Source organism: Pteropus medius, unplaced genomic scaffold (assembly GCF_902729225.1).
Source record: "Pteropus medius unplaced genomic scaffold, Ma_sr-lr_union100, whole genome shotgun sequence".
Lineage (NCBI taxonomy): Eukaryota > Metazoa > Chordata > Mammalia > Chiroptera > Pteropodidae > Pteropus > Pteropus medius.
This window is the reverse complement of record NW_024353908.1, coordinates 6261446-6287357: the sequence shown is the minus strand read 5'-3', so window position 1 is coordinate 6287357 and position 25912 is coordinate 6261446. Positions and strand designations below refer to the sequence as shown.

Below are 25912 nucleotides of genomic sequence, written 5' to 3'. Positions count from 1 at the left end.
GCTGATTTTATAGTGATTCTCCTAAATGTCTCCAAAATGTACTTATTGTGAATAAAGCAGCAAAGTTTACAGTAAATTATGCTGAGACTCCTATGCTTTAAAATCTGATCATGCGATGCCAAAATTGTATTACAATAGGCTCAATATATTAAATTTAAAGATTACAGGTATAATATCAACTCTGGAAAATTGAATTTAGGAGCAGTAGCTCCATCCTAGGTAGTGAAGAGAAAATAAGATTGAAAGCTGAAAAAGTCTAATTTTATGGTTGTTACTCAGAACTGATTTTCAATTTGGTTTGATCTTTTCACAAGCCTATTTTGAAAAATTTTATCAATTTAGTTGTGAGTGTAACTAATTTATTTTGTTCACTTGATAAATATTTACTAAGGGCACCTAGTGTATGTCAGGCTCTGTGCCAGTAGTTGGGACATAAAGACGAGTAATAGCTGACCCCAAGGAGTCAGGACAGTTGTGGGGTGGCAAATATATAAACAAACAATGCAACACAATGTGAAAAGAGTTAGAAGATATACTTAAAGGATATTCTGGATGTGGAAAGAACTTAACTCCCTGTAGCAAATGGTGCACAGGTGGTGGTGCACGCAAAGGAAGGAAACAATTGCTTAAGGGGCAGGGACTCTGGAGCTTAGTTTTGAAGGATGAGCAGAAAACGAAGGGAAGAGAAAGGTATTCAGCAGAGAAACAAGAACATAAAAAAAGAAGACATTTGGCTGAAGGATAAGCATATAAAAAAGGCACGGAAGCTTGAGGAAGACTGGTCTTAATCAGGGAATAAGGAGTTATTTCAGTATGACCACAGGGTGAGTGCGGGAAGAGGCTAGAGTGATAAGCCAGGGCTTGTGTATCCTTTTCTGGGGCTTGATATGTAACAGCAGCAGTAATAATAATAATAATAATAATAATAATAATAATAATAATAATAGCAAAACAGTGTCTGTGGCAGGCACTGTTCTATATACTTTGTATATATTATCTCATCCACTGAGGTAGGAACTATTATTATCCCTATCTCAGAGTCGAAAAAACTGAAGCTTAAAAGTATCAGTAACATGCCCAGGTTAGAGCCAAGGCCATGTTCAAACCCAGGCTGCCTGGTTTGAAGTCTTAAATCGCCACCACTTCTCTAGGTAGCAGGAAGAGGCTACCATGTTAAGTGTGGGAGGTACCATGTCTTGTTGATTTTTTTGTTCTAAAATGCCTCAACCTTACCATCCATTTGTTTATTCTTTAATCATTTACTTGCTCGCTTGTTCATCCCTTCAACAACCTTTTGCCTAACATCTAAGTTCTGGAGATTCCAGCATAAAGAAAACCTGGTCCTACCCTCAATGTGCAAGTTTATACTTAATGAAATAAAATGTGAATTTTCAGTTCTGCACTCCTTCCCTATATGACATACTCATCTTACAATACAAGAATATAGAGAATATAGGAAGAAAAGTAGACAAGATGAGGTCAAAGTAGCCAAAATACATAAAGAATTAAAAGTCTAACAAAACATAAAATGTAGGCAGCAATTGATCTTAAATAAGAAAAATATATGCTCAAAAGACAACGATAGGCCAAAATAATATAATTAATGCTCTAGTATTGGAAATATGGGTTGACTCTTTTGTTTGGTTGTACTTTTCTGCATTCTCTAAATTTTCTACAGTCAACCAGTATTATTTTTACCATCAGAAAAAAACACTTCTGTCAGTTGTCTTTAAGATTAGACCTTTTGTTTTTCTAGGTAAAGCAATTAGGAATTTTCACTTTCCATTAGCTTTCTTTCTCCAGTGAGAAAGAAAATGGAGTGTTTTTCTAATGAAGGGAAAGTGACTAGAAACATGTGTTTATTTTCTTCCTACAGTTTTAAAGAGGTAAAGTTTCATGAATATACTGATTATTTATGTTTTTATCTTTCTAATTTAAAACTATTTCAAGCTCTTTGTTAAAAAATATTAGAAAAGCATTATTTAGAAAGGAAAAGTTCTTCTATAATCTCACTCCCAGAGATAATAAAAATTTACACCATGCTACCATGCTATACATTTTTCTAGTTTTTCCTATGAGTACATTTTAAATATATAAAAGTAAACAATAAAGTTAAAAACAATCACCCAAAAGGTGAAGGGATGAAGAAATGCAAATGAGTAAAAAACAAACAAACAAACAAAAAACAATCACCCTATATTTGCTGTTCTGTAACTTGATTCTTTATGAACTTAGCAGTGTAGCTTGGACATGTTCGCATGTCAGTCGAGGAGGGCTATTCTACTTTTTTTAATGGCTGCACAATATCCTGTCATATGAATGAGTTGTAATTTATTTAATCCCTGTTGGAGTATATTTAGGCAGTTTCAGTTTCCTACTATTAGAAATAATAATCTAAGATCTTTTAATATTTATCCTTTCATAATTATGTAAGATCTTCCACAGGATAATTCCTAAAGTTGGTGGAGTGCTGGGTGAAAAGATATACTCTTAATTTTAACAGACATGGCCAAATTGTCCTCCAAACCCACATAGGCTTTTAAAAGAGCTTTGGTGCCTCCACGTTCGCATAGTTAAGTGCAAATGGCATGAAGATTCTAAAGTCATTACGCAATATGCTCTATCACTTTAAATGTGGTAAGAGCGTGTTTTGAGATCATAGGTTGGGACTCTCACCAAGTCTTCTAATGAAGCGGCACACCTAATAAGGTCTCGGTCAAGAAATGGGGCAAGAGGGAGGACAAAAATAAACATGATTGGATAATCTTGCAATAACTCTAGTTTTTAATAGGATTGCTAATGTTTGGCTCATTTGTATTTCCACATTTATTCAAAATACAAAGTGATGAGTGCTTATTAGAAAAGAAGAGGGAGTGTAATGAAATCTACTAAGGCATTACTGAGCCATTTTCTTCTCTATATTCATATGGTATTTACTCCTGCTAAGCCTGGAGCAGAGGAGGTCCTAACTGCCTTAGTACCCAGGCCAACATCTCTTGACTGATTCCTAAAATGTTTTATTTAAATGAGCAGAATAGACCTAGGTTTTATCTGTGGCCGGATCTAGGGGAACACCCAGAAGGTTTATAGTTGTCTTTTTTTGCTTTATTATTTTATACTACAGTATAGATCTAGAACAGCATTTTCAAAAGTATTGTCAGTAGTCCATTAATAAGTATTGTTTGAAAGAAGAATTTCATATGCAGGAAAGTCTGGAAAATATTGGGTTAAATAAAATCACACATTTGTATGTGAAGGACTTCTTGAAGCCTTCAATATATCAAAGCATGTGGTGAATTTCCAAGAAGTGGTCTAATATTCAAAATTTCTTAAATTCCTTTTGGTATGAAAACAGCTTATGATCATGAGATTCCTGAGTTATAGATTTAAAGTTCAGTGTGTGTGCATGTGTGCACATGTGTGCACACGTATTACAAACTTCTAATTCTGTTTGTGAGATTTCTTATATTGCAGAGCTAGAAAAATATTCCAAACTGCTGTTTATATTATTGTAGGAAGGAGTAACAAGTAACATCAGGAATTCAGGTATGTTCAGTATCTCTAAGGTCCTGGCATCTTTCAGAACTATTATGTCTTAGAAAGTATTGTCAGACATATTGTTTTTAATATAAACATAACACACACCAACATACAAATGTACAAATGAAAGAATCCTTAAGACTTAGGATAGGCCACAGGAAGGTAGTAGTGCTAACTATTTTACTACAGATAAAGCAGAACTCATCAGAAATCCTGGCCCTTAGTAGAAATGCAATAATTTTTTTTTTTTTTATTGAATGAGAGAATGAATGAATGAATGAATGAATGAAGACAAATAGTATTATTTCTGAAGTCAGACTGCCTAGTGATTACTTCACTGCTAATGAGCTATTTAACCATGGCCAAATTATTTACCTTATTTATGCTTCCCTTTCCTCATTTGTTAAAGTAATAATAAATAATAGTATTGGTTGTTGTGAGAATTAAATGAGTTAATACATGAAAAAAATCAGCGCCTGTTACTTGGTGAGTTCTCAGGGAAGTCGAGCTGCCATCCGCCTCCTCCTCCCCACTCCTGTACATGATCTCTACCACACGGTACCTCTTGAACTGCACTTGCTTGTCCATATTTTCTGCCTTTTCATTATAATAATTTTATTCATGTCAAAAGAGACAGGTAGCCAATACTGTTTTTAATTTGCCAAGCATGACTTCAAGTAACCGATTTAAAAAAATGGGTGCTAGCGATAAATGTTGATTGACTACTAAAGTCATAGATATGGTCAAGGAGGCCTCCAAAATAATAACTGGGGACAAGCCTATAGTCCTGCATTACTCATTTAGGTTTTTCCAGCTGGCAACAGGTTGTCCAAAGTAGACCACAGCCTCCACGTTGAGTGCTTCCATGTTCTTCAGCGTCAGTTTCGGCATTTCCACATCATTACCACCTGGCACAGGTGGTTGTTTTGTGAAGGTTAGGTGTGCCCCTCTGCATTCTCACCAAGGAAGCCAAACAGGTTCAAGAGCCCTCGCTTGAATGACAACTCAGACAACAGCGCTTTCCTTGGGAACACTTGACCCATATGGGCAGCTCCTAACTTTCTGGTATGTTCTGTTCCAACATGAGTTCTAATACACTTCTGAAATAGCCTTTCAGAATTGCTATGTCCTCCAGCCCAGACTGTGAAAGTCATTTGGCCCCTAATGTTCAGAGTCACCTTATTAACAACCATGGGAGAAGACCATCTGCATATCCAACAGTGTTGGAAATAAGAGAAAGAGGGAACCTAAACTCAGGACGCCACGGGTATGCATGTTCAGTGAGTAGACAACCCTCATCCACAGAGAGGCAGTCTGTGTTAAACTGGACTCTGACTGGCATATTGCCTGGGATGAATCTTGCCTCTTCCACATTTTAGCTATGTGACTTGTGTGTGTTACTTAACCTCTGTACCTCAGTATTCTCATCTGTAAAGCAGGAGATAACAATAGAACTTACCTGTAGGTAAGTTACCTAACTTACCTAATAGGGTTGTAGTGAGAACCAAAAGAATGAATATACACAGTAAGTGCCTAGCAAATATATAATTGTATTCAATAATTGTTATTTGCTATGACCAGCCCACTCTGTAACAATAGCCCTGAGTTCTAAGTTATTGAGGACATTTTTATTTTCCCAGAGCAATGAATAAAAAAAAGCTGAGACAAATGAGAGGTGTTTTTAAGGGCCAGGGTCTCCTTCTGGTATAACTTGCCAAGGACACTTTTCCTACCTACTAGCTCTGTGACATTAAGCAAACTACTTAACCTCTCCATGCCTCAGTTCTTTAATTTGTAAAAGGAGATCATAAACTTCCTTCTAAACAGGTTACAGTGAGGATCAAATATACTTCAGCGTGTACCACTTAATACAGTGCTGGCACACAGTAATGTACAGAAAGACATTTCTTTCCTTCCCATTAGTCTCAGAGCTGGAAATAAATTTCATACCTTCTGCTCTGTTGTTTTAAGGTGAAAGGTCTTTTTTATTTTCAAACTTCTAGAAAGGAGAGGAAGAGAAATAAAAAGGTATCTTTCTAGTGTCTTGTCTGTGGACCTTGATTCATATATCTCAAAGTGAGGTTTAACATGTATTGAAACATTCTGCATTTTTCACATGCAGAAAACACAGTGGTTCCTCAACTAAAGTGTTCAGGAGAATCACCTGAACACTTTAGTTGAAAAGGCTAATTTCTAACCCTCTTCTCAATTCTGACTCTGGTCTGGAGAGGAGCAAAGAGGAAAGAGCTTCCTCATTAAAAATAAGCATTTGCTGTAAATCTGATCAAAGCAGTCAAAGGTGACACAGAGAAATTCTGCCCCAATTTCATGGAATCACATTGAAATGGGAAAAATGGCTCAGCAAGGTAAAGTACCTTTCCTAAGATCACATAGCAGGTATGGCTCAGATGTAGCCCTAGCTCTATGACCTGTCCTTTGAATTACATTTCCTCGTCAAGATTAAAACACAGTACGATTTTAAATGCATTTTCTTATATTACGAATTACAGCAGCTCATGGTGGATAGAAACACCTAATCATTTGGATTACTTTATAAGGACAAGCATACATTAAGCCAGATTTTGTCATAACTACTGCTAAGACAGACTTATTTTTTTCAGAGAACAAATTTCATTTTCACTCACATTTAAATTGAGACTTAAAATATCAGAAGAAAATTAACTTATGTTTACATGGTCAATTAATCTATGACAAAAGAGGCAGGAATATACAATGGGGAAAAGACAGTCTTTTCAATAAATGGTGTTGAGAAAACCGAACAGATACATGCAAATAAATGAAGCTGGACTATTTTCTTAGGCTATATATAACAATAAATTCAGGATGAATTAAAGAATTAAATATAAGACCTAAAACTATAATACTCCTAGAAAAAAACATGGGCAGTAGGCTCTCTGACAGTGGTCTTAGCAGTATATTTTTGGATGTCTCTTGGAAGAGGGCAAAAATAAACAAATGGGGCTACATTAAACTAAGAAGCTTTTGCAAAGAGAAGGTAACCATCAGCAAAATGAAGAGGCAACCTACTGAATGGGAGAAGATATTTGCAAATGATATATCCGATGAAAGGTTAATATCTAAAATATATAGAGTTCATACAACTCGAGATAAAAAACCAATCTAGTTAAAATATAGGCAGAGAACCTGCATAGACATATATTCAAAGAAGACATGCAGATGGCTCACAGACACATGAAAAGATGATCAACATCACTAATCATCAGGGAAAGACAAATAAAAACCACATCATGAGGTATTACCTCACACTTGTCAGGATGGTTATTATCAAAAAAAAAACAACAAATAACAAGTGTTGGGGAGGATGTGAAGAAAAGAGAACCCTGGGGCACTGCTGGTGGGATTATAAATTGGTGCTGCAACTATGGAATACAGTATGGAGATTCCTCAAAAATTAAAAATAGAATAACCATTCGACCCAGATATTTCAAATAACAGTCATAGGGCTGAATTCTGTGAATATAAATCCATATTTATATAGCTATGCAGAGATTCAGCAATTGTGTTAAGCCTCATCACAGATCATACTGCTTACTAATCAAGCATGTATAAAGATACCGTGGGTTTGTCAGTATTTGCAATAAGAGTTCTCTTCCTGCCTGTATGTATGTTAGTGGAAGGAAAGAACTGGCAGTAAGGGAAAGCTGTCTGGCAGGGAAGAAGTGTGTGCAGGGGTGATTAGAGGTTCTGAACACATCATGGCTGGGAAGAATATCCTCCTTACACTGTAGAAGGGGGCTCGATTCACTCTCAGATCTAGCAGTGAGCCCTGCATTAACAGCAGCTACTACCATCAGAGACTGACTTTCACCAACTAGTAATCCACCTACATACGTTCTACAGCTGAGGCTAAGTTCTCATAAAACTTATTTACTCCTGTGGCCGTGACTAAGAAACTATTTAAAAGCTGCTTTACCAAACAGCTGCCCAATTTTGTTACCTTATTGTCTTCCGGATCCTGTGATGTCTCTTGGGATTGTTTATTACTAGCCATCTGCATATTACTTTAGATAGAAAATATTCAACTCTAAATTCCTCCAACTGAATTAAAAAAAAAATTATCCCAATAACAGTCATATGTCGTACTGCCTTACCATGTTATGTTTTGCCGAAGTTCTAAATTCTTTGGCAAGTCCCACTTAGAAAGACATCCTAGGAACTGACATTCATAAGATGGGGTAGAATTTAAAAGGACTTTGCTTTTCATTACTTCCTCAAGACCAACAGAAGTTAGCATACAGAGCATAAGATAAATAGCACAAGTAAAATTTTACATCCTATCTTTCTTTACATCATTAATAGAGCAAACAATCTATTAAGAAGGCTATTTCACTGGACCATGGCCAGCTAGGGTGTGAAAAATATCACAAGGAGTAATTATATTTCTCCACATAGAAGACAATGATCAAATGTTGTTTGCGAAATGTTTTCCTGACTCAGTAAATCTTGCATTTGCTATATAAGTGTTTACTTATCAGTCAACCATTGGAGTTCTTTAGGAGGCCCAAATCTCAGAAAAGGAGACTGTAACAAAGCCTTTGGTGCTGGGAATATTTTAATTTCTCCATTGAATTAACCAAAAACTCTGCTTTGAATATTTCAGATTTTGGCCAAGATGAGGTAATGGGAACTGAATTTACCTTCTCACCTGAAAAAAAACTTAAAACAAAAGGACAATAAATGCGAAACAGCAGTTTTCAAAACACCAAACATCAAGCAACAAAGGACAATGAATCTTGAACAAGGTGTACCCCGTGATTGTCCTCACTTATTGCCATGACATTTCAAAGCCATGAAAGAGAAACACAGATAGAGCAGGATGGGCTGTCTGAGTTGAGAAGAAAGAACTGAGAGACTTGAGAGGATAAAAGGAATAGAATTTGCAAAACAGAGTGCTAGAGTAAAGAGAGTTATACAGAGTGAGAATCCTGAAGATCTGTAGAGGGTTTCCTCTGAGTATTCAGCAGAGTACTGATCAGAGCATGCATGAAAAGAGCCTACCCAGTTGGAGAAAGAACTATCCGAAAGGATGAAAGTGTAGAGTGTGTGGTTCTCCAGCAGGGCTGGAAATGGTGCCTGTTCTCACCAGCCAAACTGAAACTCATAAATCATTGAGTAGAGTACCCAAGAAGGTCTTGCCTCAGTGGTGGGGGATAGTTAGCCATAGGCCAGCCTACCAAATCCTAAAATAAGACCTGAAAAAAATCAACTGCATCAAAATAACTAAAATGTATCTTAAAACAAGTGTTTTAAAAATATGTAGCAACCAAAAAGATAAAATTAAACAATGTCCAGCATCCAATCAATATCCAGCATCTAGGCATATAAATAGGCAGGAGGACATGGCCCATATGGGGAGAAAAATTAGTCAGTCAAGACCATCCAGAACTGACACAAATATTAGAATAAGCAGACAAGAACATTAAAACAATAATTATAACTGTATCTTATATGTTCAAAAATTAAGGAGTCATACGCAAGATGTAAAAAAGATCCAGGTCAAACTTTTAAAGATAAAAATGTCAGTATGTAGGATGGTATAAATGGCAGATTAGAATGCAAAAGATGAATGAAACTGAAGACACAGCAATAGGAACGATATAAAATAAAACAGAGAAAAAATAATTAAATAAAAATAAAAGAGCATCTCTGAGCTGTGGGACAACTTCAGGTAGCCTACTATACGTGTAATTGGAGATTCCAAAGGAAGCATTGGTGAGGACAGCAAAATATATTTGAAGTAAAAAGGGCTGAGATATTTCCAAATTTGATGAAAACTATTAACCCACAAGTCCAAGATGTTTAATAAACACCAATTACGAGAAGCATGAAGAAAGCTATATTAAGGCACCTCATAACTAAAATTACTCAAAGTAGTGATAAAGAGAATATCTTCAAAGCAGTCAGAGATAATTGAATGTTTACACAAAAACAATAGCAATGTCATGTGTATATGCAACATTTCTAACAATAAAATGTATGACACCAATAGCACAAAAGCTAAGAGAGGAGAAACAGAAATATACTATTGTAAGGTTCTTGTACTACATGTGAAATGGTATAATATCACTTGAAGGTAGACTTGAGTAGTTAAAGATGTATACTAAAAAACCCTAAATTTGGTTATTTGGAAATAATAAAACAAAGAGTTATAGCTAATAATCCAACAAAAGAGGTAAAATAGAATCATAAAATAATGAATCCAGAGAAGGCAGAAAATAGGAACAAAGAACAGATGGGACAAACAAAACAAATAGCAATATGACAGACTTAAATGTAACCATGTCAATAATCACATTAAGTGTAAATAGTGTAAATAACCAGTTAAAAGACAGACATGGCCAAAATGGATTAAAAAAAAAAAAAAGAAACTATTATGTTATTCACAAGAAATATACTTTAAATATACACACATAACACTTTAAAAGAATGAAAAGTGATTTAACATGCTAACACTTATCAAAAAAACTTGGAGTGGTTATATTAATATCAAACTAAGCAGATTTTGAAATAAAGGATGTTACCAGAATAAAGAGGATCATTTTACAATGATAAAAAAGACACAGCAATCCTAAATGTTTATGTCCTAATAACAGAGCTTCAAGATATATAAAACAAAAATGGATAGAACTGCAAAGAGAATGGTAAAATTCACAATAATAGCTAGAGATTTCAATATCCCCTATTTGATTACAAGTAGACAATTAACAAGACATAGTAGACTTGAACACCATTATCAACCAAGTTGACTTATTTAATACTTAGAGAATATTCCACCCAATGACAAAAGAATATACATTCTTCCCAAGTGCACATGAACCATTACCAAGATGGAGCATATTCTGGGCCATAAAACAAGTCTCAATAAATTTAAAAGGATTTAATTCACATGAAGTGTATTCTCTGACCGCAATAGGATTAAATGAGAAATAAATAACAGAAATATCTCCTTAAAATCCCCAAATATTTGGAAACCAAACTTCACTTTTCTAAATAACAATGGGCCAATGAAACTATCTCAAAAATAATTTGAAAATTTTTTAAGTGCATGAAAATGAAAACACAACATAGAATTTGTGGGATACCATAAAATTAATCTTTAGGGGAAAATGTTATAGTACTAAATGCCTATCTTAGAAAAGAAACATTTAAATCAGTGATCTCAGCTTCTATCTTAAGAAATTAAATAAGAGGAGTGGATTAAACCCAAAGGAAGAAGAAAATGATAAAGATAAAAGATAAAGATAATAAAGATCATAGCAGAAATCAGTGAAATAAAAAACAGAAACACAACAGAGAAAATCATTGAAACCAGAAGCTAGTTCTTAGGAAGCTTGATGATGAACTTCTAGTCAGACTAATTGGAGAAAAAGAGTGAAGACATGAATTATTAATATCAGGATCGAGAAGTAACATCACAACAGACTGTACATGTTAGAAAAATAATAAGGAAACATGAACAACTATGCCTATAAATTTGACAACTAGTAAAAAGGCATTCAGATTGGAAAGGAAGAAGTAAAACTATTTTTATTAGCAGATGACATGATCATTTATAAAGAAAATCTGATGGAATCTACAAAAAACTACCAGAAGTAAAAAGTGAGTTTAGCAAGTTTGCAGGATTCAAGATCAATATACAAAAATCAATAGTATTTCTATATACTAGTAATGAACTTTCAGAAATTGAAATAAAAAGATATGATTTACAATCATATCAAATAATATGAAAGACTTAGGGATAACTCTCACAAAAGACCTATTAACAGAAAACTATAAAACACTGCTGAGAGAAATTAACGATGATCTTAATAGCTGAAGATGTATACCTTGTACATGGGTCTGATGACTGGATACTGTTAAGCTGTCAGTTCTTCCCACATTTGTCTACAGATTCAGTGCAATCTTAATGTAAGTCTCAGATTTTTTTTTAGTAGAAATTGACAAGCTGATTCTAGAATTCATATGGAAATGCAAAAACTTAGAATAAATAAAACAATTTTGAAAAGGAACGAAGTTAGATTTTGTTCTGATTTCAAGATGCATTATAAATCTGTAGTAACCAAAATAGTATACTAGTGGCATAAACGTTGTCTAAAATAGATCAGTGGAACACAATAAAGAGTCCAGAAAAAAATCTACACATATATGGAGAACTGATTTTTGAAAAAGGTGTAAAGGCAATGAATGCAATGGAGAAATGCTAGTCTTTTCAGCAAATGGTGCCAGAACAATTAGATATCCACATGAAAAAAAAAAAAAGAATTTCAATCCATATTTCATGCCATATATAAAAATTAACTCAAAATGAATCATAGACCTAAGTGTAAAACCAAAAACTCTAAAATTTTTAGAACAAAACACAGGAGAAAATCTTTGTGACCTTGAGTTAGGCAAGGTTTACTGAGATACAATATCAAAAGCACAATCCATAAAAGAACATATTGATAAAATGGACTTCATCAAAATAAAAGCCTTATAGTCTTTGAAAGACATTAAAAGAATGAAAAGCAAGCCACAGACTGGTAGAAAATATTTGCAATCCATATAACTCATAAAGTACCTGTATCCAGAATGCATACTGAGAACTCAATACAAGAAAACGACTCAAAGAAATTGAGCAAAAAATTCAAACATAAGAAGATATATTGGTATTGGTGGTAAATAAGCACATGAGAGATGCTCAGTATCATATGTCATCAGGGAAATGCAATTAAAACCATAACGACATAATACTACACAACTATAAGAATGGCTAAAATGAAAAAGACTAACCATGCCAAGTGTGGAAAAGGATGTGAAGGAGCTAAGACTCTCATACACAGCTGGTGAACATTTAAAATAGCACAGCCACTTTGGAAAAGTTTCACAGTATCTTAAAAAGTTAAACATATATCTACCATATGATCTAGCCATTCCACTCCTAGGTATGTAACCAAGAGAAAAGAAAGCATATATATGCTTACAAAGATGAATGTTCATAGTAGTTTTATTTGTATTAATCTCCCAACTAATATAATGTCCATCAATAGGTGAATGGATCATTTTGCAATACATGTGTTTGAAATCATCACATCGTACACCTTAAACTTACACAATGTTATATGTCAAATATATATCAGTAAATTATATATCTGGAAAAAAATAGAAAAAAATACAGGTGAATAGATAAACAATTTAAAGTATAGTCATACAATGGAATACTACTCAGCAACTAAAAGGGATGGACTATTGATACATGCAACAACATGGATGAATCTCAAAATAATTATGCTCACTGAAAGAAAACAAAAAGATTATCTGTTGTATGACTGCATTTACATAAAACTCTAGAAAATGTAAACTAATCTATTGTGAGAAAAAGCAAATCTGTAGTGGTTGGGTTTATTCACTATCTTGACTATAGTAATTGTTTCATGGGTATTATATATGTCAAAACTTTAAAGATTGTATACTTAAATATGTAAAGTCTATTCTATCTCAACAAAGCTGTGAAAAACAAATGAGCAGAACTCTGCTCTTGTTTAGTCTTACACAAATTAAAGCCATATGTGTGCAATGGAGCACCCTCAACATTTTGGTAGCCTAGGAGAAGAGTACAAATGTTAGGTATCTTAATCCACAGCATGTCCCCCTTGTCTCTCCAGGCCAGGCACCATCCAAGTGTCCCTGGCCACCCTCAGATTTAGGGAGCTATAAGTGGGCAGAAGGGGCTCCTGCCGGCCCTCGAAGTAGGCATGGAGTCTGACATCCTGAGCACCGAGACCATAACCTAGAAAGGAGCGCCCAGCTCCCATGAGCACATCTCCCTACCCTAGCCGAGGGTGTGGTTTGAAGAGGGCAGAGTGGAGGCCTCAAAAACAGTGCTACTCTACAAGAAGATAAGACAAGAACTGAGAGTGCTAAAACTTTATAGCAATTTGACATGGCTGCAACATCCAAGCATAGGATCATTTTTCTAGCAATTCGTGTTTATTGAATTTTACAAAAAGCAATCTGTCCTCGATGGATTGGATACATACAACAATTATTTTTTTAAAAAGATTCTTCACTGCAGGTAACTGAAACATGGCTTTAAAGCATGTGGCTCTCAGCAGAGACCCCTCAATAAGTCTGGGTTTGAATTATGGCAAATGTGGAGCATATTCTGTTAAAAAAAAAGATTTCTGGTCTGACTTTTGTGAGGTTGCAATCACAATCGGATTGATCCATCTTTATGTCTTTCTGGGTGATTCTGTGTGGAGGACTAGCTGCATTTAAAGTTGTGGGGATTCTGTGTGAATATGATTCCTCTGCAGATGGCTATCATTCCTAATCAGAATTTGAGAAGAGCTGTGGATTTTTAGGGAGGTGGAGTGGGGTAGGAAATATCAATGGAAAAGATTATGGCCTTTTTTGCTTTATATTCATTTGAACATGAAAACACAAGCAGTTCTATTTCTCTGTACACCTCCAGTCCATCTGGAGTCCTCTGAACATAACAAACAGGGCACCTTACCTTGTGCACGCAGGACTTTGCATTCAGGAAAAATAGCTCCACGGTGGTTTTATCCTTTAAAAACGAGATGCTTTCAATGTAAAACCTGAAAAACAGTAACAGAAGTTTATTTCTTCAGATTTCTTTCCTTATCTCAGCATGATTTCATTTCCTCATTTAGTTTCCTAAAAGCAGAGAAAAAATTTTGAGAAACTAGGGGATGGTTGCACGTTTTTTGAATCTGCAACATGTATGTACGTATGTGATGTTTGCATATATGCAGATAAAATTTCTTCGTTTTTTTGTGTGTTGGAAGGTGAGTTAAAGTGAAATCCAAAACAGCATCCAACTGCAAACCCAACTTTAGTGGTTTTCAGACATGAGGTGGGTGTGAAGACCCCATGCCTGCCTAGCCCCCATCCACCAGGAGTTTCAATAACACCTTTCTTCTCTCTCATCCTTCCAGGCTTTGGGCTTTCCCTAGGTCAGAAGTCTCGAACTCTTAGTAGTACTTAATTTTGGTCTTTTCTCATGCAAATCAGAGTATTCTGAACCACACTCTCCCCACCCAGTTTCCTGGACTTTTGCTTGTTCAGTCTGTGTGGCCACAGACTGAAGGTCCTTCACTTAGGAGTCCTGGCAGCCCCATGCAGGAAGGTGGGGGAGTCCTTCACAATTTCTGTTTTCATAATCTCCCAATGATGAAGCTGGCCAGTGCTCTGGGGTGGGAGACTGGGCTAGCCTAGGCCCTGAGGTTTTTCTTAAGTGTTGGAGCCCTAGCTTGATGAATAATGCATGAAGATTCCTAATGCCCCAAGACAGCTCACAGTTTGGGTCCTGGAGGAGAACCTGCTCCCAAAGTGGTGAGAGTCAAGCAAGATAAACCATGGCTAAAGTGGCATGGTGAGCTTGTCCTCAGCTCTGCAAAATCACAAAAGGCCTTGGGCATTTGCTCCACCCCCGCTCTTCAGCAATGACAAAACATTTAATAAATACATAAAACTGAAAAAGGCCATGAAAGATTTTATCACTGAGATGTAAAATCTTTTGAAAAATTCCACCTCTAATGTTGAATCATCAAGGGAAGTTCCAGAAAGAGAATAAATCCTTTATATTGTTACTTACATGGGTTTATCTCACTTTTAAGTGATATTAATGAAGACTGATGAGTGTTAGTTTTGTGAGAAGAGAAAGCTAAGGATTAAGGCAGGGAGAAAAATGAGGAGTTGGGGGAAACAGGCTTTGGAATCAGAAAGACCTAGAATAGAGAGTACCACTGCTATGTGTGGCCTTGGGCAAGTTATTTAGCTTCTTTGTGTCTTTTTAAAAATGGGTGTTGATTGTACTTAATTCACAGCGTTTGGGGGAGGATTAATTTAGATAATATATGTAAAACACTTAATAAATTTTAACAATTATTAATAAAAATCCATTTTCTGGAATTTAATCCGATGTGGCTTGGTGGAAATGACTTCAGCTTTGAGTCTAAGATAACTTTAGTCTATAGAGAGGGATAATTATGCTTACCAAGGAGTGTAATTTAAATGAGATATACATGAAGTGCCCGTATAGTGCCTGTCACATGATAGGGATTCAAGAAGTTCTAACTATTGTGGCTCAACAAAACTTGCATTAGGTTAGAAAGGCTTAAAGGACTCGATGGGGTTTGAATTATATCTGAAGGCTAGGAGAAAACAGGATTCTGAAGGATATAAAGAATCCCGGTGGGGAAAGTACTGTAGGTAAAGAGCATTTCTTGGGTAGTGTGATAAACATTCATAATCTGGCTTTCACCAAGACAGAATCCGTTATAATCTGGGTATTCTCTCATCAATCTAATTTCTCCTACCCTGGCCACTGCTGGACAAAGGATAGCCACCTGACTTGAAGGTGGCCTGTGAGATGGGCTGGAAAAAGAGAGCTCAGCCCCAAAGAGTCTCCTTATATGGGATAAAGAATGGACAAGCCAATCATGTATAGTCTCTGAGAGAGACAGGTCAAAAGGGAAACAGTGGAGGTAGAGAGAGGTACTAAGCAGAAACCATGAGGCAGGGAAGAAGGACAAGAGTCAACGGCAGGAGATGATGGAACAGAAGCAGAGAGTAGTGAGTCTCTGCAATGGTGGTCACAAAGCAGGAGGCCCGGAGGCCAACTAAGTCCCTTGCATCCTGAAGGAACTTCTGGTTCAACTAGGCGGTGGTGGTGGTTTCCTGCTTTCTTTGCTTTTGCATGTACTTTTATCCCTTTCAACTAAGAAAACATGAGCAGGCTTCCAGGGGGCAGCCTGAAAGGGCAGCAGCAATATCACAGTTAATATTTCCTGAGCTTTTACTTAAGTGCTGGATCACGTGCTAAGTGCTTCCCATTCATTGTTTCATTTAATTCTCACAACAACACTGGGTGGGATTTATCTATCGCTATCCCCATTTCCCAGATGCAGAAACTGAGTTTTAGAGATTTGTATACCTGGCAGGGCTAGGTCTTGCTCTGGGACCCTTTGACTCTATAGACAGTGCTCTTAAGCAGAATCTCCTCCTGGCTGCCTCTACTGGTTCATTTGACCAGCATTTATGTGGGAAGCTAAGCCCTGGATAACTCTGTGCAGCTCAATGTTAAAACATAGGCAGTGAAATAAGACCAGTGCAATATTCCCCGTGTTAACACATACACAAGTACGTTTGTTCTCTATTGTTTCAAAAAGGAGAACCAGATCAGTGGACAAAAACAAAAAACAAAAACAAACAAACAAACAAAAACAAAAAACAGTGATAGATTTGGAATTTACCTATGAAACACCTTTTTAAAAGTCATAGGAGTAGTATCAGGAGGGAAATGTTCTCCCCGAGGAAGAGATCTCCTTGCCTACAAAAGTCCCAGGTCAGATTAGTGGAACTCAGGGTTGGTGTTCTCTAGAATTGGTGATTCTTTTTTCCTTTCACTTTTAATAACTTCAATATATATCTCTAGCATAGAATTATCTCTAGCAAAGATTGCATTAAAAGCATAACCTCAATGAACTAACAAAATTCATAATAATTCTTTAATATTTAAAATCCAGTCCATTCAAATTTTCCTACCTCCAAAACTTTTTCAAAATTTCGAGTTTGTTTTATTAAATAAATAAAGCTGCAGTGGTCTACAGCAGGAGTCACATATGCAAAAAGCTTTAAGGGTCACTGACTGGATGTAAAAGAGCAGAGCACATTCCTTCTACTCAACAAGAGCTCCCTCTCCAAGGTGTGGGCATGTGACCCAAGCTAGATCAGTCAGATTCTTTCACCTTGGAATATATATATACACTTAGAATGACCTAAAGATCAAAGGTGGCTGGAGACGAGTGTTCTGCTAGCAATACCTTGATGAAATTGTCCATTGTTTTCTACTCTCTAGATCCCTGCAGAGGCCTGGGTATCTTTTCTGAGGCCTTGTTAGTTCTGTTTTCCTTCAATTCTGTTAGCCACAATTGCTTTCTATTGCTGGCGACCAAAGAATTCAAAATAATAGAAGGCTTCTATGTGCTAGGGACAAGACAAAGGACTCTACAGGGATCATTTCATTTAATCTTCAGTACAACCAGATGCTGTAGGTAGCAAATTATAAACCCATTTTACAGATGATGTACAGAGCATCTTCCCCAAGCCATAGAGCTGGGAAATGGTGGAGCCATGATTTGAACTTGGGCCTGTCAGGATTTAAAGTTCATATTCCCAACCCATATGATATAGAACGCTTTCCTACAATAACAATGACAATGAAATATAACATGTACACGATGCAGTGGGGCCTAAGAGAAGGATGAAATGAACTCAGCTTATGAAACAAGAGGGAGAAGGCAGCCAAACTGAAATCCATAAGACTAAGTGCCATAAGACACTAAGTGTTCCCTCGGACAGTTGAACTGAGTCTTAAAGAATGTATGAGTTCACCAGGTAACAAAGGTAGGAAGGGCAGTCCAGAGAAAGGGCATATTAGCCAGACCAATCCTCTTGCTAGTCTTTGAGAATTTAAGAAACCATATGCAGGGAGCTGGATGGCTCAGTACCAAATCAACTGTGGCTTGTCCAACTCTGAACAGATACCTTTGTACTAGAAACTGGGTTCACCTGTTTCTGAAGCCCAGGCCCCTGACTATACCTCAGTTCCAGTAAATAGGTCCCTATCTTGTTTCCCACTGTTTTCTGGCGACTTGCCCTGTTGCCTTCTACCTTTCTGCTTAGGCATCCGATTACTTGCTCCCTGAATCCAGGATCCCATCTCTCCTGAAGGGGACCATTGTAATGACTTCATATTTATAGAGTGTATGAAAAGTACAGAGGGTTCTCTGGGAGAATGGCTCCCCAGGCACAGTTATCAGCAAGTACCATAAACTGGGGGAAAAAAAAAATAAAAATCTAGGGCTTCTTCATGAGATGAAATAGACTACCCCAGAATCATAAAATAAAGACCTTTTGTTTTAGCTTTTTTTCTTTTTTTTGGCAAAAAGATACTGTTTCCTTTCTGCATGCTTACTGTGAACAATTGCACTAAGATTTTGTGAAGATGAAGTCCATGGTTAAATTTTCATTATCAAAGTGAACTCAAGCTTTTTGACGAGGCATATGTTTTGGACAGAAACTTCATATGATATAACAAGTATAATTTTTTGAGAAAAGAATTTGCTTGGGGAGGTTTTGTCTCTACTTTTCGTGCTTCTTCCAGTGGCATTTTTTTTTCTCCCTTCTCGATGGGACCGGTGTTCACCTAACCACTCATCAGTGATAACAGAACATCATACCTCAACGACATGACAGATGGATTGGAGGGGAGGCAGGCCTGTTAGCCAGATGACAACATGTGCCTGTCAAAAAGCAGAACACTCTGGTTGTTTGGAATGGGCTGTCCATTAACAGTCTCTTACATGTAGGTGGCCAATATTTTCATCATGGTCAAAGTCAACACCATGGGTTTCGGGAGATACTAATTTGAACCCCAGCTCTACCACCACTGATGGGTCTTGGGGACTTGGGCCAGCTTCTTGGCTTTTAAGAGTCACTTTCCTCACTTGTTCCACAAATCAGAGAAATGACAGATGTTATAAAGGTGTTCAATATAGTGGATGGCATGTAGCTAGCTCAGCAGTCAATGAGTAGTGGTGATTATTACTGTACTATTATTATTCCTCTAATGACAGTACTGTACCAAAGGCATTGACTTAGTTGGGAACTCCTTTAAAGCTTTAACTATAAAAATAAGAATGGAAACTCCAGGTATCTTTCCTAAATTCCTTCCTTCAAGGAAACGAAATGCTACAAAAGTGCCCGTTTTGACACAGAATGGGAAAAACGAATGCTCTTCCGACCATTTATAACTTTTTCTCCTCGACTGAGTATATTTTCTTTGTTTTCTTCACTATGTCTGAGTGATATCTTCCAAGAAGGTGAATTGGCAGGAGTTGCTCAATTACTTCATACTCTGAACAATGCTGAGTTTGTGACCTGCATCCAGTAAGGGCTAAATTAAACTGCCTCATTCCAGGTTTCATTCAGCTGTTGTGGGTAATTTAGTCATTCACTGAAGCCACCTGCGTAAACAGATTTCGATGAGATCCTAATCCACATTCTGAGCTGGAAGATCTGTTTATTGCTTGTAATGACCCTGCAAGAAGATCTCTGTTTATTGCTTGTAATGACCCTGCAATATTATAGTCTCATTTTATAATGCATGCTGAAGATAGCAGTGTAATTTAAGTACATTTCACTTTCTCCAAGCGCATCACTTTCTCCAAGCTACTACGCAGTGCTTGTGGGTGTCCCATAAGTTCCCTTTCATCTCCGGGAGGAGTGCACCCCTGGTGAATTCCCCAAGGGAAGCACTATTTGTTCCTACAACATGCTCCCCTGCCAGGAAAAACTCTTTCTTATTTCTGAATTTCCAGGCATAGCCAGGGGAACGAGAGAGTGCCCTCCAGGTAAGCCTGTAAAAACCTGCCCGGTTGCTCCTCTCCCACAAAGCCATTCTTTCTGAATCTTCCAGAGAAGGGCTGGAGGCCCAGGAGGGGAAGGGCCTTGCTCTGACCTGTCCAAAAAGGGAGGGAGTCTTCAGCCCCAGGCAGTTATGAAGTGTCAGAGACACATGGTAAATTCCTTGCGCCTGCTTCTTCCCTTCATAACTGCAAAACAGCCTGCTCCCTTACTCCGTGATAAAGTAGGGAGTGCTCTGAGGAGGCAGGAAGAAAGACAGGAGAGGCAAGATGGATACGGAGGTGAGGGCTGGGCCTGGTGAATGATGAAGACAAACAATGAGATTCCTCCAACTGGTGTAAAAGCAAATGGGTTAGCCCCAAGCCAGACAGCCCCAAACCTTCCATATTCAAAGGCTGTATATCACATTATGGAATGTTTCGCCCACTGAACATGTGGTCGAGGTAGTCTCTGTTATTTATATCATAAAAATAGTTAACATTTATTGTTATTGTTATAACATATATAACACGTATAATCCTCTAACAACCCCCTATACTACCTTCCTGTAGCTCCAACTCCATTTTATAAGTGAGGAAACAGGCCCCATAGAGGGCGTCAAGAGCCACAAAGCTAATAAGTGGAAGAGTTGATGCAAACGCCCTGGTTCTCATTGGGTGGGTGGGGTGCATTTGGTAATGTCATTTTTTGATTGTCTTGATTTGGAGGGTGTTACTGGCATCTTGTGGGTGGAGGCCAGGGATGCTGCAAATATCATACAGCACAGCATGGCTCCCTACATGAAAAGTTATCTGGTCCAAAATGTCAATAGTGCCGCTATTGAGAAACCCTATACTAAAGGCCAAGCTTTTAACTTCTGCATGCTACAGCTTTTTTCATCCTTCAAAATACTAATTCTTTCCTTTTGCCCTTTTGATGTCACCTTTAGGACAGATTACAGAGGAGAGTGAATAGATTCTCACCAAAGATGTCTGATACTGGATCAGGGAGCACACTGAGAAATATAATCCTGCGAGGAACTGGAATCAAGATTAAGCATGAGTTTTAAGGATTCTGTGTCTTTCTAGAATTCTCATATAAATTAAGAATGTTGAATCCTCAAAGATGGAGGCTGCTAACCAATTGTCTCAAAGTTCAAGAATGGGTTAGGCCATTTAGGAAGTTGTGGATGGTATTAGGGCAACTGACAGGATCATTTCCTGGTTCTGGGTTATTGTGCATTCAGATGGGAGTGTGGTGGGTGGGCAAAGAGCGCTGGCTGATTCCTACACATCCTCAACTCTCCTCTGTTGAACCTACAGTAGGAGGAATCAGTAATTTCTGTTTTTTTTTTTTTTAACACATTCTTGTCCTCTCCCTATTATACGTTACCTACTCTTTGATAGCTTTAAAATATTTTTATTTTAATGGCCATCCAGTTACAAACATTTTAGCTTTTCTTCCTTCTATCACTCCTCACACTTGCATAAAAATATCGCTCAAGTAATATTTTCATTGCAGGAAAAAAATATATAGACAAGCAAAAATAAATAAAAAGCATTTCCATAATCATTCTACCCAGAGATTAAATACTGTTAACACTTTTAACTTTTTTCTATCCATCTAAATATTCGATATAAGTGTAACCATGCTGCATATATTACTTTGTGGTCTGCTTCTTTTTCCTAGAATATGCTGAGAGCATCTTTCCATATTAATAAATCTCTTTGTTTACCAATCTTTATCTGTTGTATCGCAGTCCATTTATTTGGTTCTCTTAAAAAATAAGAAGGTTGAATGATGGGGTCTCACGGGTTGTAGTCATCATGCTTCCTTGAATTAAACCCTTTCTAAGGCTGAATGTACCATAACCAGGCCAGGGAGTACTGAAAAGGCACTCAGCAGTCTTTCAAAGACTTGGTGTTGCAGCAACTATGAAAGAAAGACAGTAGTTTTCCCCCACATTTCCCCCTAGAACTTTCCACTAATGTGGTCAGTTCTTAGCTTTGAGTGGCATAGACGATGCTTATGGGTAGCTCTGAGTGGCCACTTATAGGCCTAGGGCATAGCAAAGGTGACTTGGAAAGAGGAGACGGTAAAGAGGGGAGGAGGAGAGGGAAGACCAGAAATAAAGTAAAAAAAAAAAAAAAAAGAGGTATTCAGAAGAATAAGTGGGGTGAAAGACTCCAAGATCTTGGATTTGCAAGGAGCTGGGTGGTACCAGTCTGAGCTACCTCCTATTGCCCTCTCATGAGGAAATGGGAGCTTTTCCAATGAGGTCACGCCAAGTCCCTGTTCTCTGATTTAAATGCTTGCTCACTCACTATCAAGCTTTTCAAATGCTCACATCTGGGCTGCATTACCAAAGAGGCCCATGTGTTTGCAGAAGATAATTTACAACAGCAGATAACGACCCCTGCCTGGAGAAGTCCACCAGCAACCTGGGGGAGTTGGGACTCACATGGAAATAGAGAACTGGTTAAATAAATTATGGTGCATAAATAAGTTATGGGGCGTCTATACACACACGTGTCATGCACGTATTTAGCACATATAATTGTGATTTTTATAACTAAAGAAAAGACAACAGTTTAATTCTGCAATTCATAAAGGGAGAACTAAGTGTCCACATCTTAAATGTTTTCCTTCCTTTCTGAAGAAGCAGCATGTGTTTCTGAGCTGCTCCCTGCATCCGGTGGGGATAATAACCAGGAGAAAGTCTAACCCACCTAAATCTGTAGGACCCCAGTGCTTAGCGCAGGAATCAATGAGGCAGTATTTTGCCCAGTGCCTGCCATAGGGTTAATGCTACATTTCAGCTGAAAGGCAACTTCTTGAGAGCAAAACTGTATGGTATTTTCCTTTTTCATAAATGCTATAATAAAAAAATGATATTTTATTATGTGTGCATAATACTTTGCAAAATCATTTTGTATCTCTGGACTACTTACTTCTCACAACCAACCTGCATTCACCATTGCATTCACTGTATCAGAATCTGGGCCAGGAATGTGGGTGATTTGGGAGATTTGGAGGTTGGAGGAATGTGACTATAGTTTAAAAAATTTCCCAGGATGATTCAGCTATGACCCCCAACCTCCACCCTTGGAGAAGCTCTGAAATAAATGCAACATACTTTTTCATCTAATCTCTTTTATAAAGTGACCAACTGTTCACTGTAAAAATGCCATAACTTACTGAACCTATCTTCATTGGATACTTCTAATTGTATGCATGAAAAATAAGAGAGACCCTGTAATGTGCTACCACTGTGGGAAATCCTTTATCCAGAAGCATTAACTACTTAGCGGCTGCACACTTCAGTGTCCATGAACAAGGGACTTGGCACCCCATGTTCCAGTACAGGCAGCTATACTTGCTGATAGGAGAGGAAATGATCCTGATATCAAAAGAGGTCCTCTGTATTTCCAGAGGCTCTTACATAGTGATCAAAATCCAAACAGAACAAAATACTGTTTTTGTTTCTATTCTTCAGCGACTAAACAAACGTTCAGTCACACAGGCAACCTAGAGGGTTGATGGTGGTGTTTATTGGGATATAAGTGTATCACCAGCAGTTCTGTTTTCTCAAAAGAGGAGGCCAGAGTCCCTCAGAAGGCAACTGACTTCACTGGGTATGTGGCAACCACATTTGTAAGACCTCCAAAAAAACTACATTCCACTCAGTGACCTGGGTCAGTTTTCTTAATTCTTCGGTGTGTGCTTTTGCTTGATCATTTCTTTAATTAAATTGGAGTAACAACAAGTACTTAATTGAAATAATAACAAAGACTATTATGATCTCATTATACTGTTAGAAGAATTAAGTGAATTAAAAACTTGATAAGGGTTTTAAACATGAAGTAGTTAAGGGAAAGTCATGCCAAGTGATTATGGGACACTCTCGAGATAATATTCTAAGTAAGTGCTGAAACTCATGAACAAGCAGCAGGCTACTCCGGCATCTCAGGAACCTGCTCCGAAAAGATAGGGCGGCTTTATGAATGACTGTACAGAAGGGAAGGCAGAATTGTCTTCCCTGGCATTTTGAGACCAAAAATAAACCAGGTATTAGCTGTCAAAGAACTAGTACACAAATCTGGTTACTACATAGAAGGTACTTGTTAAATTCTCCAAAGACATAATGCTTTCATTGAGAAGTTATGCTACATAAACACTACATGTGTGCACAGAGATGAGAGTGCAAAAGTATTAACTGCAGCTTACGTTTTAGTGTAAATAATTGGAAGCAGCCTAAATGCTTAACAGGAGACTGGACTGCTAAATTATGGAAGCTCAAAGAAATAAAGTAGATCTTTATATACCCAATAAGAGAGTTCTAAACAAAAAAATAAAGTCAGTTACCAAACAACTTATTATCCTTATTTTTCTCTAAGAAGGGGAACGAATTGGGGGTAGAGGTGAAAAAGAAGGCTGGCAGAGAGTAATTTTTACTTTTTACTCTATACTTTGATGTAGTTTGAAATGTTTATAGTCATAATATAATTCTTTATGAAAAAAATGATTCATGTTAAGCCATTTTCCCTACATAATACACAATTAAAATTTCTCTATTCTCTGACCCCTACTTAATTACTAATATGCATTTTTTTCCCCATTGCTTTCTGGCTCATGTTTGTTCTTTGTTCTCATGTCTTTCTGGTTCATGGACACTGAAGTGTGCAGCCGCTAAGTTTTTTCTCCATTTTCGTGGATAAAAGCACTCACATTCTTTCCAAGAAACTCTTATATTTTTTTAAAGGATTTCTGTACATTTTCCATATCAGCTATGCTCCTGAACAAATCATGATTATGCTACCTGCTTCATGGGGTTTAAAAATATGATTTGTGGTGGTAAGAAATTTTCAAACCAGATTTCAAAGCAGAAAGCAAACGACAAATTGGAGGTTGTCAACACTTTGTTTACTGAATAAGAGGAAGCTACCATCCACAATTCGCCATCAATTCATATATAAAAAGATCCTTTAAAAAAAAAAGGTAGGACATCTTATTACTACATTTTTGTATTTCATGGAGCACACTGAAGTTAAAAAAAAAAAAAAACTGTGGAAATCAACATGATTTTGCCAGGTAATCATAGTATAAAAGCCCCAAAAAGGAAAAATAAGAAACTTCTATATCATGTCAAAACAAAGCAGATTTCAACATCCAAAAAAATAACATAAACTCAGAATACAGGAATATTCTTCAGGTTGATTGAGCTTTATGAAAACATATTTAGATTTATCATAAATCTATCATAGCAGCTTATTTTATATTGGCTTCAGACCAGGAAAACAAAAATTTTCATCAAATTCAGGATACTGGGGAGAGGGGCTTTCAGCAAAATTGGTAATGTTTTATTTCTTAAGCTAGGTACAATAACTCAGTGTTACTATTCATAACATTTTATTTATCTTAGAGTGCAAATAATTAATGTAAAACAACATTTCCAACATGGGCTGGTTTTAAGAAATCATTAATTGAGTTAATACATCCATTTCAGGAAGAAATAATTGAGGTCCATATGTATGGTTAAGAGACTTGCTCAAGCAGAACTCAGAGAACAAGGACTCCATGCATTGTACCCAGCAGTCTCTCTGAATGCAAGCTGAATTCAGATTTCTGCACTGTTAAGATCATTCTTTCAGTGAGCATTTGTTTGCATTTTATCTTCTATTCATATTAAAGGTGTAAAATGTATAAATTCCATTACTTCTATAGTCTCTAGAAAATAAAATGTAATAACAAATGTTTGCCATATTTCAAATATAAAAATCAAAAGTATGCTGAGTCAGAAACAGACTTATGTATTAAAATATATTACCTACCTTTTTTCAGCTTTAAATTGATCATGGGGCTCAAACTGAGCATTTGAGTAATAAAGGAAGGTGATTCTATACTTCATCTTCAAAGA

At 36.9% G+C, this 25912-nt stretch overlaps 1 protein-coding gene across 9 annotated transcripts in view; it reads right to left on the bottom strand.

Moving 5' to 3' along the window:
- The window catches only part of FRMD4B (FERM domain containing 4B), a 309226-nt gene that overhangs the window by 73764 nt on the left and 209550 nt on the right, over window positions 1-25912 (bottom strand). For all 9 annotated transcript variants that reach the window (XM_039851669.1, XM_039851670.1, XM_039851672.1 and 6 more), the window contains one exon: window positions 14078-14162. In XM_039851669.1, coding sequence (XP_039707603.1) covers window positions 14078-14162 — 85 coding nt within the window. The remainder of the gene's footprint in view (window positions 1-14077; window positions 14163-25912) is intronic.